At 32.0% G+C, this 15,001-nt stretch overlaps 2 protein-coding genes across 10 annotated transcripts in view; both read left to right on the forward strand.

Annotated features, from left to right (window-relative positions):
- The window catches only part of LOC130665417 (glutamate receptor ionotropic, NMDA 2B), a 1,452,633-nt gene that overhangs the window by 51,656 nt on the left and 1,385,976 nt on the right, over positions 1 to 15,001 (forward strand). For 5 of the 9 annotated variants that reach the window (XR_008989544.1, XM_057465786.1, XM_057465784.1 and 2 more), the window contains exons 2-4: positions 5,192 to 5,639; positions 6,382 to 6,665; positions 7,171 to 7,378. The exons of 1 other annotated variant lie outside the window; for it this stretch is intronic. The gene's annotated coding sequence lies outside the window, so the exon portion shown is untranslated. The remainder of the gene's footprint in view (positions 1 to 5,191; positions 5,640 to 6,381; positions 6,666 to 7,170; positions 7,379 to 15,001) is intronic. 3 more of the 9 variants (XM_057465778.1, XM_057465779.1, XM_057465780.1) reach the window with 3 other exon arrangements.
- Positions 10,386 to 11,769, forward strand: LOC130665419 (uncharacterized). Its single transcript, XM_057465788.1, has 2 exons — positions 10,386 to 10,817; positions 11,485 to 11,769. The coding sequence occupies exons 1-2, from the start codon at positions 10,533 to 10,535 to the stop codon at positions 11,755 to 11,757; spliced, it is 558 nt and encodes a 185-aa protein (XP_057321771.1). The 5' UTR covers positions 10,386 to 10,532; the 3' UTR covers positions 11,758 to 11,769.

Below are 15,001 nucleotides of genomic sequence, written 5' to 3' on the forward strand. Positions count from 1 at the left end.
TAATAAATCTATAAAATTTTTTTCTTTAATTTAGACTATACAGCTGTACCTTGCAGAGAAGCTAGCATTGTACTAATTTTCTCAGATCCAAATATAGCACCAAATTTCGAATACCGGCATTAAATTGGCACTAAATTGGCACTAAATTAATAAATAAAAATTGTGCTTTTCTGCTCACATGACCATGCTGGCTTTACAGACGTTACTTCTAATGGATATTAAAAATAAAAAAATTTTTTTTTTTAAAAATGATGAGAGGATCTTGTCGGGAATTTATTCAAATTTTCAACGCTGCCCTCAACTTTACTGTGCGATCATTGGTACTTGAAACATTGATGATCATACCCAAAAAAACCATTTTTCGTTTGAAGGCTAATATTTCAGCGACAAGTTGTCGTACGAATCTAAATAATATTCAAATAACAGCTGATTGAATTTGCTAACCGACCTATGCATTAGTTGAGCTGAAACAATTTTTTCGCAACTCGTGGGATCTCTCAAAGAAAAGAAAAATTTAGAAAATTTTTTATTACGATATTTCTCATATTTGCGCAACAGCCGGAACTCTTAAAAAATTTTGATAAATATACACTAAAACTAGAGATTTAAGTCTATAAAATGTCTTTTTAAAAATCTCGATACGATTATTTTTCACAAAGTTACAGCCTTCTAAAAATTACTAAAAAATTTCAAAAATATAATAACTAATAAATAACTTATAATAACAATTATCACTTATTCTAAATAATTTGCTGGCGAGGTAGAATCTATTCTAAATCACACACACACACTCTGTCCGCAATTATAATTTTTCAATGCCAAAAGTTCTAGGTTGACTTTCCAAACCTGAATTTTATATTAATTATTTTTATTCTAATAAATTTTATTTGGATAAAGTTTCCAGTGATGCGGTCGGTGAGACTCAGCACCAAAGTCACAATATTTAATAAGACGCTACTAACCAAATTTCAGCACCTTCTAGAGAACGGTCTGTGGGACTCAGTATCTCTAAAAGAATACCTGCTAAACTAAATTATTACTAAATTCCAAAATTATTAATTATTAATTACTTAACCAGTGGTCGTTTACTCGACTGAAATAATTACTTAATACGATGCTACCTAACAAAGACAAACCCAGATACTTAAACAATATGGCGACCGAATGCTCTCGAACCCACGCCGAAAAATTCACTATTTCTTTTATAATTTATATTTTTACCCTAAATAACTTAATTATCAAATATTCCCGATAACCGAAACTTTCTAATCAAATTTATGATATACACTTTAATTTCCCTTTTTTAACAATAAAACCGGACCGTCATTTATTACCAAAATTTTCTGTTGAAACGTGGGTGACTCGCCTCCACCATTACATGTCCACTGAACGTTCTGCTGTTGTGTTTGACTCGTCGTCGTACTCCTTAGCTTGTGACGCAGATCTTGCCTTCCTGAGTATATGATATCTCAGAAACCAGGAGAATGTTAGATTTATATACGCGGTCTTTGGACTCAGCGTATTAATTATTTGGAAAACTGGCTTCCACTGCAGCCACAGCTTCAAAGACGTTATTTTAAAGATGATTTATTCGGGGTCAAATAAAGACGCACCGAGACGACGATGTCCAATAAGTTAATATAAAATTGGGGTCTTTCGTTTCACCATAGCAGCAACGTGATGTTAAGACTCACTCTTATAAATACTTGTGTAATGTATGGCTGATCTTAAAGGTGACTGATCGCCAGCAGCACCAGGCAGTGAGTGTCGTAACTTGCGACTCTGAGTAGCTATGAAGCAGCGAAGTCCCCACTCTCGGACGATGTCACTACCGTATACTTCTTTGTAAAATTTATTGTCAACCTTGAAACGATGTTGAGGTCCACCCCCTTTAATAGTGGGTGAATCGACCGTCCGTTACCTATTTCTGACTTTCGTAAGAAATAGGCCCGTGTCCCTTTTAGCCAGCGGGCTAATTATTTGGTAACTGATCCTGGTGTTACCCGGTTCGTAAGGACCAGACGACCGGTTGGCCTTGAATTTATATACGCAAAATGCATATAAAGGATCGGGAGTCGTGGGGCATTATAAATTATATGAAAAGAAATTAGATTACAGGTATTTACGTAGCAAGCCAAAGAGTGATAAGCACGAGAGGTTGAAAAAGTTATAATAATAATAGAATTGTTATACTTACCTAAAAATAGCTGATTCAATGATGCAGGTAGAGAAAATTAGCAGGTAAATGAGACAATTGTGACCTAAGCGTCACAATTGTTGATTAAAAACCACACAAAAAAGTGGATTACGGGGTTGCCGTCTTCTATAGGAAATGCTATAGGCTATGGTGTACGATCAAGGTCGTACGAGGCTGCGCAAGGCACACCTCTACGGGGTTGCCGTCTTCTACAGGAAAATGCTGTAGGCTAGGAAGTGTGAATAACTCACACGAGGATACGCCAAGGAGTACCTCTACGGGGTTGCCGTCTTCTGTAGCGAAAGAATACAGGCTAGGATGTATGAATAACTCATACGAGGATATGGATAAGTATATCCTCACGGGGTTTCCGTCTTCTGTAGCGAAAGGATACAGGCTAGGGTGTATGATAAAGTCATACGAAGATATGAAAAAGTATATCCCCACGAGGTTGTCGTCTTCTGTAGCGAAAGGATACAGGCTAGGGTGTGCAAGCAGGTTTACACGGGAATGCAGTCATTGCATTCCTACGGGGTTTCCGTCTTCTATAGGAACAAGGCTATAGGCTAGGAGGTGTGTAATCACACAGGATAGACCAAGGTATATCCTTACGGGGTTCCCGTCATCCATAGTAAAAGCTATGAGCTAAACTTATCTAATAGCAATGCTTGGAAACTAATAGACAAGCAGGTAAAGTTTTAAAAACTAAAAAAAGGTTAAAAACGTAAACTAAGTTCATTATAAAGACATAATGAAAGGTATATGAGAAGGATTAAATATTAACTGATAATTATCGGCGCGTAGGCCTTTTTATAGATTCACGTCGGTGCTTACGCGCCGACGTGGTGCGCATCCCTTCCATTTAAAACACAAATGGAGAGGGACTATGAAATAATAATAATAATAATTAGTCAATACGCTAGCAGGTAAACCAGATAACATATGATAAATACACTCGGTAACCATCTATTATCATAGTATGATAATGAGGTATCTTAAACCTCGTTACAACCTATAACAGGCGGGACTTGGGGCCACTCATGGTACCCGTTTGTCACACGGCCGAAAGATTTTAACCAATCAAAAACAGTCCCAGTATTAATTTATTTGACTGCGTGGGGGCAACGGTAATGCGTGGGCCGAGAGCGCAGTCAAATAAAAATTCAAATAAAATAATTAATTTAATTAACCCTTAACGGCCACACGGGGTGATTAGTAACCCCAGACTTAAAAAAAGTGGGATTAGAGGTCTTAACCTTTCAAATAAATACAATAAACGCCATCTGCCGGTAACGGACATGTGTGAGATGTGACTTCACTACATAAAAGCCAACGAAATGCACAGTGGCGTTGTGAGCGTTCGTTTTATCGGCCTGGGGTAACTCGTTACCCCAGTGTGGCCGTAACCGCAGTTCAGTCACAATATTTATTTTATTTTTATCAACTTATTTCAGTGTCAATCGATAAAATAAAGGTAAGTTGTTCATTTTTTGTGGACACCATTTAAATATAGTGGAAACCTAAACATGCAAACATGCAAATAACCTTCTCAATAAGACAATTTATAAATAAATTGAGAAAAATACAGATAGCCCGAACTGGGAATCGAACCCAGACCAATTCGGTATCGCGCCGAGTGCTCTACCAGTTGAGCTATCCGGCACTATACAATATTCCATTCAATTTGATCTATAACTTATTAAGCCTGTATTTTGCCTCCATAGTAATTTTGCAAAATAACTATACTTTTTGAAGAATTGGTGGATACTGTTATTTTTTGTGGTAGTGGTATATGTTGTGCGGACAACCCTAAAGTTTTAGTCGTTAATATCGCAAAATGGCGGAGTAGTGAATTTTTTTGCAAAAAAAGCCATTTTTTCAGAATTTTGACCTATATGACCAGTTTTTAGAACGCCATCTATAAATTAACCGAGTTAAACCATTAGAAATATTGTAGAACTCGTCAACGAACATGACCCAATTAGTTAAAAGTCTCAAAAACATTTACACATCTTGTCTGGCCGGGTTTTTCAGCGTGGGGTGATGAGTTACCCCATGTGGCCGTTATGAGACCTGAGGGAGGTGTGGCCGTTAAGGGTTAAAAAAATCCCTGTTATAGCGTAGTTCTCACCGTATAAAATCCTCCACATTAATGAAAAATAAAACATATTAGTGAGCAGCAAAAGGAATTTTGAAAGCACAAAGATCGTTCGATCGACGTGGCTTTTTTATTGAAAGCTTACAAAACTTGAAAAAAGAAGATTCTCATGATATCATGGAGGTAGACGATGGAATTATGTATTATTATTAATTAAAAAAAAAATTAATTTATGTTAAGAGTGAAACCATTAATGCATTCAATTATGAATAGATTTTTTTATTATTTTGATGATTATTTATTCAGATACCAATGTACAATAGATAGAAAAATAAAAAGTTTTCTTTAATGCAGAAAGATTTAATTTCAGTGTGAGCTTTTTTTTTATATATTAATGCAATTATTTATTTTTCATAAATTTACATACACTACTCTAAAAAATTAAAAGAATAAAGTAAAATCTCAAATTTTTTCGATATTTCTTTCAGTCTGGGGGTTTAATGCATTCTTTAAAATCGAATCATTTCATGGGCTAGATCATCTGGTTATTCAGTTTTAAATTACTCTTATACTTCTTTCGCTCCAAGTCGATTTTTTTCAAAAATATCTCACTTTAAATGAAAAAAGATTTTTTTGTCTTAGTCAATTTATATATCGCAGCAATAAATGACAATGCAGAAAAATTAATAGTACTTTTGAAAACAAGTACAAATTTTCAAGATCTTTTTTGCTCCCTTAGTTTTTTATAATTTCGTAGTTAAAAAAATTATTGATAACTTTTTTCATCGGATTTTCTGCTCCTTAAACTTTTTTAGCACTGTACTGACGATAATAATTGACTAATTTTAATGGCGATTCTAATGATATATAACTTGCTATGTTACGATAATTTTCAGATTCTGACACACTTTCAGACACTTGCTGCACCATTGTACCAAATCAAGATCTACCGTCATCGCAATCAACGATTAGCCAAAAGTCAGATATTCCGAATTTTGAAGCTGGACTTTTGCTGTCAGTAGAGACTCCAAAAATCAATATCATTATTCCCGAACTTATTGCTGCGTTAGATCGTGCAAATGTAAGTAGCAGAAATGCTACTAATTATTAATCTGAACTACTGTACTATTCATCGAAAGCGTATACTTTTAAGAACGGAAATAGCTAAGAAATTGAAAAAAAATTTGAAATTAGACGATAACTACGTTGTTCATTGGGATGTTCCAAAAATAAACTCTGGAACTGGGATAAATCAAGCATCAGCAGTTTACTCGACTCTCAATGATTAGGGTGTTAGTCGTTTTGTAAAAGCAATGTGCTTTGATACTGCACCTACTAACACAGGTAAATCATTCTAAATATCTTGCAATACCAAATTCCTTAAATATATGCTTTTACACGATTTAAATGAATGTGTATTATGAAGAAAAATTTTATAATTATTTTAATATTACAAAAGTCTCAAAAGCAAAAGCGAATCAAAATAAATTTCGAAGTATATATTCTATACATTTTTAACTTCAACTGTGAGAATTTTTTACTTTTTTTCTGCGAATTAAACAAGAGAAATGAGTCATCGAAAATTTTCTTGAATTTGTTTTAGTTGAAATACATTTCCTTTTATTCTTTTTTTTTCTTTTTTTGGAAATTATTTCCTTTTACTCATCTAGTCGGCTTCAAACATAGATAAGAGATTAAAATTATTTAAAAATATTAAATTAAGAAATTTTTAAATTCGAAAATTCACGATTCCTTAAACAATTGCGTGCAAAATTATTGACTTTATTATTTCTTTCTCATTACTGCTAAATAAGGCAGTAAAACCGATGTCAGTCGATCCTACAAGAATTTCAAATGATTAAATTACCTCCTTTTGAAATAATTTTATTTAGTCTAAATAATCATTTTCCACTTTTTATTGTAGAGTCCGTAAAAATAATCAACATTATTACGAACCATCAAAACCAGTCATAATGATTAAAAAATAATACTGAAGATATTTTTGTCGTTTTTCTGAATAAGTTTAAAATTAAAAAATTTTTTTTCATGTATAATTTCATTTTTACTATTGAATTGTCTTTTGTAGGTATCCATCATGGTGCTGGTGTCGAATTAGAGAAAGCTTTAGGCCGTAAACTAATTTGGTTGCCATGTCGTCACCATATATTTGAAATCATATTAAAAAGTGTTTTTAAAGTATATTGATCCACACAATCAGATCCAAATGTGCAATTCTTTAATCGATTTAAGGTTTCTTGGGATACAATTAACAAACTAAACCACAAAAGTGGTACAGAAGATACTGTGGTTGCAAATATTTTGTTAGATAAAACTCATGAAATATTAGTTTTTATAGAAGATTATATGCAGGTACGGTTGAAGTTTATTTCAATAATTGAAAAAACTCATCGAGAAGGTATAAAAATAGTTCAACTAAAATTGTAAATTAACTTAACTAAATGCAACTTGAAATATTGCTGCATCGTCGATATTAATTTAAACCGATTAAACAAAATGATTTTTATATTTATCTGTCAGTCAATGATAAAAATGCCAGAAAAACTTTAGATCATAAGTTCTCTTATAATTATTTATATACTTATGCCACTAACTTTGTTTAACTTCTTTCATTTATTAATTTTACTTGTAATCTTTTTGAAAATTATCGTTATGGTTACGGTAAACAAAAATGAAGTACATGAAAAAATTTTTTCAAGGTATATTAATTAATGTTTTAGTGATTAAAAATTAAATAGCGCTCATTAATTTTAATTTACAATTTATATGCTTAAAGTTAAAAATAAAATTTTTGTGCTTTTTTCAATGAGTTTAAATCAATTTCTGGCATAAAATTTAACTTTTTTACTTTTCTCAGAAATATCATCCAAGGAGTAACTACCGTGAATTATTGGAACTCTCATCAATTTCTTTAGGAGCTACCCCAAAAAAAAAAGTTGTCTTTTAAACGCCCAGCAGCTATGAGTCATGCTCGTTGGATGGCAAATGCAATTTAATGTCTGAAAATATTTATTTTTAGAGAAGAATTCAAACTGAGTAGTCGTGAACTAAATAGTCGTCGAGCGGTATGCTTATTCATTATTGTAAATTATTTTAAAGCATGGTTTACTTCACCTTTCGCTATCCTGGTTTCATATTATGATCTAGCTTTTTTGCAAAACTTAATACGATACGAAGCTATTAATTCAATAGTATCAAAAGCTACCGCAGAAAAAATGAAGAATCGCCTGTGGTACTTAACCGATAAGTTGGCTGCTATTTCTTTATTTGACAGTGAGGTAAAAGTCGAAGTAAAAAAAAGGCCATTCGGCAGCCGAAATGGAAGGTAGATTTTCCAATTAATCTATATAAAAAGTTTCATACATACTTATCTTGTGATACATGTTAGTGTATAGTCATGATATGAAATTAGGCTCGTTTTCTACGAGTGAGGGTAAAAAAAGATAATGACTATTTTCAATAGAGAACTTCAGATAGTTGATTTGACAAAACATTATATAGGTAATGTACCAAACTAACCTTCACGTAAACAAAGTATAGAAAATTTAATTAGTATGAGATCATAATTGTAATTGCTTTTACGGTGGCAAGATCAGATATAATTATAGAACTGCAGGTACTGTTGAAACACCATAAAAAATAAAAGAAATACTTTTAAAATATAAAATAGCTGTGAAATTTACAGGTTATTTTGTTCACACCCGAGAAAAAATTTTTATATATAATCATATAAAATTATATATAATTATATATAACTCGATTATATATAATTCTAGATAATTATATATGATTACATATAATTCTATATAATTATATATAATTCTATATGCTCATATATGATTCTATATGATCATATTTGGCCATTTTATATATATATATATATATATAATTATTAGGGTGCTCCGTTTGAAACGAACGTTTTTTTTTCACTCCCCATCAAAAATCTTGTTCTATGTGTTAAAATAAAAATTTAGACCAAATTTGAGCTCTTAATATTAATATTAACCATTGGAACAACGTCGTAGATGTTTTTCCATGCTAAAAGCACGTAAATTTAGTTTTTTTCCTTTTCAATGAATAAAACTCAGCCCTACATTTATGTATCGTGTCAGCCCAAAGTTTTTCTTAAAGAGAATTGTATGCTCTTCAAAAAAGCCAGTATCTGCTTAGCTCTGAGTTCAACTCTAGCTCTCCTGTGAGTCATTAATGTCAAATTTTGTATCAAGTTGGTGGTTTTTTGCTGTTAACTCATGAACGGTCGAGTTTGGAGAAAAAAAGTACATGATCTTTTTTGGAGGAAATTTAGTTTTCTATAAAAAAGGTTTAATGACTTATTGTCAAGAGCATACAATTTCCTAGTTCATTCCCTAATTATTATTTGGTTATTTATTTTTCATTCGTATTTGCCGCTTAAAGCGACAACTAAGTTACTAGTATTATTTTGGATGAGTTAGTGTCGGTCTACGCGTCGCTTGACGGCGCATACGACACACTCTCCCGCTCGCTCGCTGTGGCTCGCTCACGCTCTTCACTTGGCGGTTCTATGTGATAATACGTTGTTGTAACCAAAGTATTTTTCTATTGCCTATATTATAATATTTATAAATTAATTGATATTAAAGATTGTTAAGATGTTTATTAGAAGTTAATAAAGATTAGAATCAGTTAATATAATTAATGGTTTCAAAGTTTATTCAAAACCCGACAGGTTATTAGGCTTCAGTGCACGCTTCCACTGCGTAAGTGGTTTATTTATTAAAAAAATTAAATTTTGTGGAAGTGATTTATCACAAGGTAAGAGTATTTATGAATATTATTTTAGAAAAGAAATTTCGAAAAATCAATATTAGAATAAAGACGTAATTAGAGATGAATGAAGCATGCATACAAGAAAATATAAAACGCAATAAATACGTTTTAGTAGACGCTTAATTTAGACAACCTAGAAAGATTTGACAAATATTTATTTGTTTAATTAAATAAATTCATAGATTTCTAAAAATATTTTTAAGTATATTAGATAGTGACAAATAGATTTACATTAAGTAGATTGTCATTTGTTTTATGATGAAATCGCTGGCGAGGCCGGTAGACGCGAAAAATTCAAGATGTCGGCCAACAGCATCATAATAACAATTGTACACGAAAACCACGTGTATTACAATAGTACTTTTAGGTTTCGATTTTTAAAAGATGTTTTAAATTAAATTTTAAATCTAATTATTTAATAAAAGAAAAAAAAAAAAATGTATTTGGACATGTCATTGATATTGATCAATATAAAATACATATTAAAGCTATTTCGGTAACTTTGGCTATGTGACACTTGTGTTCGGCATCAAGTAGCTTATAGTTTGTGAGGTTGTTTGTTTACATAATGTATCCCGAGTGTGTGCGTGATCAACCGCCTCCAACGTTGTTTTATTGCCGTGCGTAAAACTGTACGTTGGAATAGGTGTGCATACTCGAGGTGATGCTGTGGGAATGATCAATCTTGCGTTTCAAATTAAAGTGAATTGCTGTGCGTTTATTTTGATTTAGAAGCACGAAACAGAATCAATTTATGTAAAGTATCGGGTACCAGATGAATAGAATTTTAGATTATTGATAATAAGAGATAGATGATAAAGTATTAATCAGATAATAAATTACTAATTAAATGTATAATTAATTAAATTTAAATTCTGTTTCATAAAATCCGAAATAGATGTCAGAGTCAGAAACAAAGGCTCCACTGGTTAATTATGACAGTGAGGAAAGTTTTGAGAGAATTGAAGATCCTGAAGATGTTGAACAAGATCCTGAAGATGTTGAACAAGATCCTGAAGATGTTGAACAAGATCCTGAAAATGTTGAACAAGATCTAACAATGCGGATTAAGGTTGAGAAAACTGTGGACACGTTCCACAGTCTATCACAATTTCACAAGGGATTGATTCAACAAACAGATGGTATTAATCAAGAGTCATCAACAACAACTGTTGACAACAAAATTGTAAAGGTGTCACTCAAAGGGATGAACAACTTCTCAACCCCTGTCAAATCAAGCCAGTCAATAAGTAAGTAGTGACTATAGAATAATTTAGAAGCTGTAAACTAAAGTAGAAGATACACTCTAAGATGTATAAAAGTGTTTAAGAGTAGTTAGATGAGGCCTATTTAGATACATATAAAAGATGTATAGATGTTAAGAAAATCCCAGATACTAATTAAAATTATATGTTTACAGGTACAGATCATGGTATTAAAGATAAGACTGATAATACCAAGATTAAAATAACGAGTAACGAAAAGATGTTAATGCTTGGCAATAAGGATTTAGAAGACATGAAGAGGTTGATGTTGGATTCAAATAAGCAGACTAAAGAGATGTCAGCATCAATTGGAAGAGCAGCTCGAAAGCTCGAGGAAGTTTCTGACGCGATGTTAGATGCCTTAAAGGTGATGACAAAAGGGTACAGAGCAGAGTTAGATCGGGAAAAGACTAAAGCAGATGCAGCTAAGGTAAAGAATTCACATACAATTCCTACTTTCCCAGATAAAACCAATTTAGAAGCTACAACTAGGAATAATATTATTGTTAGAGACTTGAACGTAATTAAAGATACATTATTATCAAATCAAAGTAAGATCAATGTTAGAAGAGAATACAAATTAACTCAAAAATTAAACTAGAATATCTGGTTTGATTATTTAAAATCAGAACTTACTAGTTGTGATTTATTAGATGTAATAGATGAAAATAATAGTAATGATAATAATTTATTAAGTTCAATGAGTAACAAAAGAAAGTGTCTTGTTAGAGATATTATTATCAATCATTTAGATGAAGGCTATCACAAGAGAATTCTGGATATTTCTGAACCCGTAGAGATTTTTAAAAGAATTAAAGAATGTAGAAAAGAACAGATAAACCTTACGTCAAGTTCTGTTAGAAAAAGATTGTATTCAATTAAGATGAAAAATAATGAGAAAGTTAATGATTTTTGTGAAAGATTTGGCCAGATCATTAGAGAATATGAATCTTGCGGAGATGGGGAACAATTAACTGAGCAAGAAATTAGATCTGCATTTTATCAAGCTATATCCCCAATTAATGTCCGCAGATTTTATTAAGAGATCTCATTCAAAAGAGATGACATTAAACGAAATGAAATCTTATATTCTACAGTTAGAAGCAGAGAAGAAGACCAGCGACGTAGAAGACAAAATCAAAGCACAGATAGCGAAATTTGATGGCAAGAAGAATTGCTTTCGATGTGCTAAGCCTGGACACAGAATTGAAGAGTGTTCATCACCAAAAGATGTGTGGTTCTGCTACTACTGTCAGGAGATAAGATCTCACAAGGGTTCGGAGTGTAAGGACGGCAGACTTAAAAGTAAGGTTATAAATAATAATAATATCAAATCTAGAGGTAAATTAGATAGACAGGGAATTAATTGAGTTAGAAATAATGTGAATTCTGAGCCATATAAGAATGATAGACGTTATAAGAATTACAATAAAAATAATCATTACTCAGCTCAAAATGCACCCAAACGGGATAGTGGTAGTGCAAAAAGAGTGACTGATGAAAACAAGGTAAGAGACTATTAAATGAAGGTTTAATAGATGAGATTAAATTTATTGCTGATTCAGGAGCAACAGATCACATAGTAAAGAATCGATTGATACTAAGTAACTTTGAAAAATGTGAAAATAAAGTAATTAAGAGTGCTAATAAGAATAAATCGACATTTTAATAGATGGAAAAGGTGATCTTTTGCTCTACACGAATCAAGATAACAAGATAATTAAATTATCCAATGTTATTAGTGCTAAAGATGTATCAGATAATTTATTATCATTAAGAAAATTAGTAGATAAAGAATTTAAGATTTATTTAGATGATAAGATTTTGCGAGTATTCAGTGAAAATTTAGAAGAAATAATACTAGAGGGAATATATGAAAAACCCAACTGGATCTTAAACTTCAAAGTTAAGAATTACATCGACGATCAAAACAAATTAGATTGGGAATACAACGCTTATTGTTGTAAAGCTGTAATGATTCAAGAAGATGATACCAACGAATCTGAAGTAGATTTGCAGAGGAAGGAGGGAGATGCAGAAAACGAAGAGGTCAAGGATTCCTCAATTAGGAGGGAGGAAGAAGTTACAACATCTCCAGAAATAGAACAACATCCTGAAAATACAAATGATGACATGTTTAATTGGGATTCTAGTTTAATAACTAGAAATACAATTAAGTTCGATGACATTGAGAGCATTAAGAATTTAGAAGAGTTATTCACATCAAATCCATTAGAACAAGGAACAACAGAGTCAGGCAAAATAAATGAAGCTATGTTATGGCATGTAAGACTTGGTCATGCTTCATTGAATTATCTCAAGAAATTACAGAAAGTATACAGCAAATTAGAGAAAGTCAAATTTGATGATTCAATTTTAGACTGTGAAATATGTATTATGTCAAAGATGCAAAAATTACCATTTAAAGAAGTTAGAAAACGAGCATCAAGACCATTACAAATAATACATACGGACACGATGGGTCCGATAAAACCAACTTCACACCCAGGACACAAAAGATTTATTAATGTGTACATAGATGATTACTCCAGATTAGCTAGATCATATGCAGTAAAGACTAAAGATGAATCAGGAGAAACATTAGGAAAGTTTCTCATATCTACAAGAAATTTACTTGGTAAAGATGGAAAAGTATGCTACGTTAGATCGGATCAAGGAACAGAGTTCACTGGTGGAAAATTTCTAGATGTTTTAAGAAAAGAAAAGATAGAATTAGAATTAACACCGCCTTATACCCCTGAACACAATGGAGTCTGAAAGATTCAACGCTACGTTGCAGAGAAAAGTCAGAACCTATATGCTGGATTCTGGTTTACCCAAGAGTATGTGGGAGTTAGCAGTAGATGCAGCTGTTCACTCATACAATCGAACACCACATAAATCTATAGATTATAATCTACCATTGATGAAATTTAATAAGAATGAAAATTGTCATTTCGACAAAATTAAAAGGTTTGGATGTATTGGATATATTAGAATTCCAAAACCAGAGCACAAGTTCAGTGAGAGAGTAATCAAAGCAGTCATGGTGTGATATAAACCCACAGGATACTTGTTATGGCATCCAAGTACTGGAAAATTTCTAGAGTCACGACATGTTAGATTCAATGAAAAATTAGTGTATAAAGATGTATATAAGGATAAACAGACAGAAGAAATTGAAGATGAAATTAGCTGGAAGTCAGATGAAAGTGTACCAAATAATCTAGAAGACAAAATCAACGTAGAAAAGGAGAAACCGGAACAAAGAAAAAGAGGAAGACCACGTAAGAATCCACTAGAAGCTAAAAACTTAAATGAAAAGAAGTTTTCATCAGAAGAAGGCAGACCATATACTAGAGGTGAGATCAAAAGAAAGTTAGAATCTGAAAAGGACAAAAATAGAAAACTGATTGAAGATATAAGCTTTGCAAAAAGTGCCAATGTGTGTGAAGATCAATCTAATAAGGATGAACAAGAACTAATAAGGTGTTTAATTACTTCCTTAAACAAAGAACCAATCAACTATGATGAGGCAAGCAAATCAAGCGAAAGATGTCAATGGATGAGGGCCATCAAGGATGAACTGGAATCAATAACTAAAAATGACGTCTGGGAACTCGTAGATTTGAAAGAAGCAAGTAAAACTGGAAGAAAACTAAATATCATTGATTTAAGATGGGTATTTAAAAAGAAAGTAGAAGTAAATAAAGATGTACTTTATAAAGCACGACTAGTATGTAGAGGGTTTAAAGATAAGAATGATTATGATTTAAAAGATACATATTCGCCAGTATCTAGACTATCACTCATACGATCATTACTTTCAATAGTAAATAAATATGATCTAGAAATCTGTCAATATGATGTGAAAACGGCATTTCTTTATGGAAATTTAGATGAAGAAATTTACATGAAGATTCCAGAAGGCCTAGACGTAGATGAAAAGACAAAGCAAACAAAGATACTCAAATTAAAGAAATCCTTGTATGGATTAAAAGTAAGTCCTAAGAAATGGAATATCAAATTCAATCAAGTGGTAAAAGAAATTGGTCTCGAGAATGATTTACATGAACCATGTTTGTATACTTGGAGGAAAAATGGAATCGTAGCTGTATTGCTAATTTATGTAGATGATATTTTAGCTGCTAGCAATGACCAAAAGAAATTAGATGAAATTGGAAACCATTTATGCAAGAATTTTGAGATGAAAGTTCTTGGTGAACCTAAGAAATTTCTTGGAATGGAGATAGAAAGAAATAGAGAAGAGAAATACATTGTATTAAATCAAAGTAGTTATATTGAAAGCATTTTAGGTAGATTTAAGATGACTGACTGCAATCCTCAGAACACCCCAATGGTTACTAGACAAGCCGAAAATAGAAGTAAAAGAAGAAAATTGGAAAAAAAGGAAAAACATTTCCTTTGCTGTACATTACTTAGCTAGAAAACAACTAAGTGCTACCGAAGATGACTGGAAAGATGTCAAAAGAATTTTGAGATATTTGAAAGGTACAGTAAATTTAAACCTAAAATATACAGGTAACTCAGATGAATTAGAAGCTTTCTCAGATGCTAGTTTTAGAGATAATGATGACTCCACGTCATCAGGAG

Source organism: Microplitis mediator, chromosome 3 (genome assembly GCF_029852145.1).
Source record: "Microplitis mediator isolate UGA2020A chromosome 3, iyMicMedi2.1, whole genome shotgun sequence".
Taxonomy (NCBI): domain Eukaryota; kingdom Metazoa; phylum Arthropoda; class Insecta; order Hymenoptera; family Braconidae; genus Microplitis; species Microplitis mediator.

What these genes read in the sequence shown, in the direction of transcription:
- LOC130665419 (XM_057465788.1), top strand. Translation starts at nt 10,533, where the DNA reads ATGTTTACAGGTACAGATCATGGTATTAAAGATAAGACTGATAATACC. An exon ending in CTAAAGCAGATGCAGCTAAG is followed by an intron (nt 10,818 to 11,484) that starts GTAAAGAATTCA and finishes TATATTCTACAG; the next exon opens with TTAGAAGCAGAGAAGAAGAC.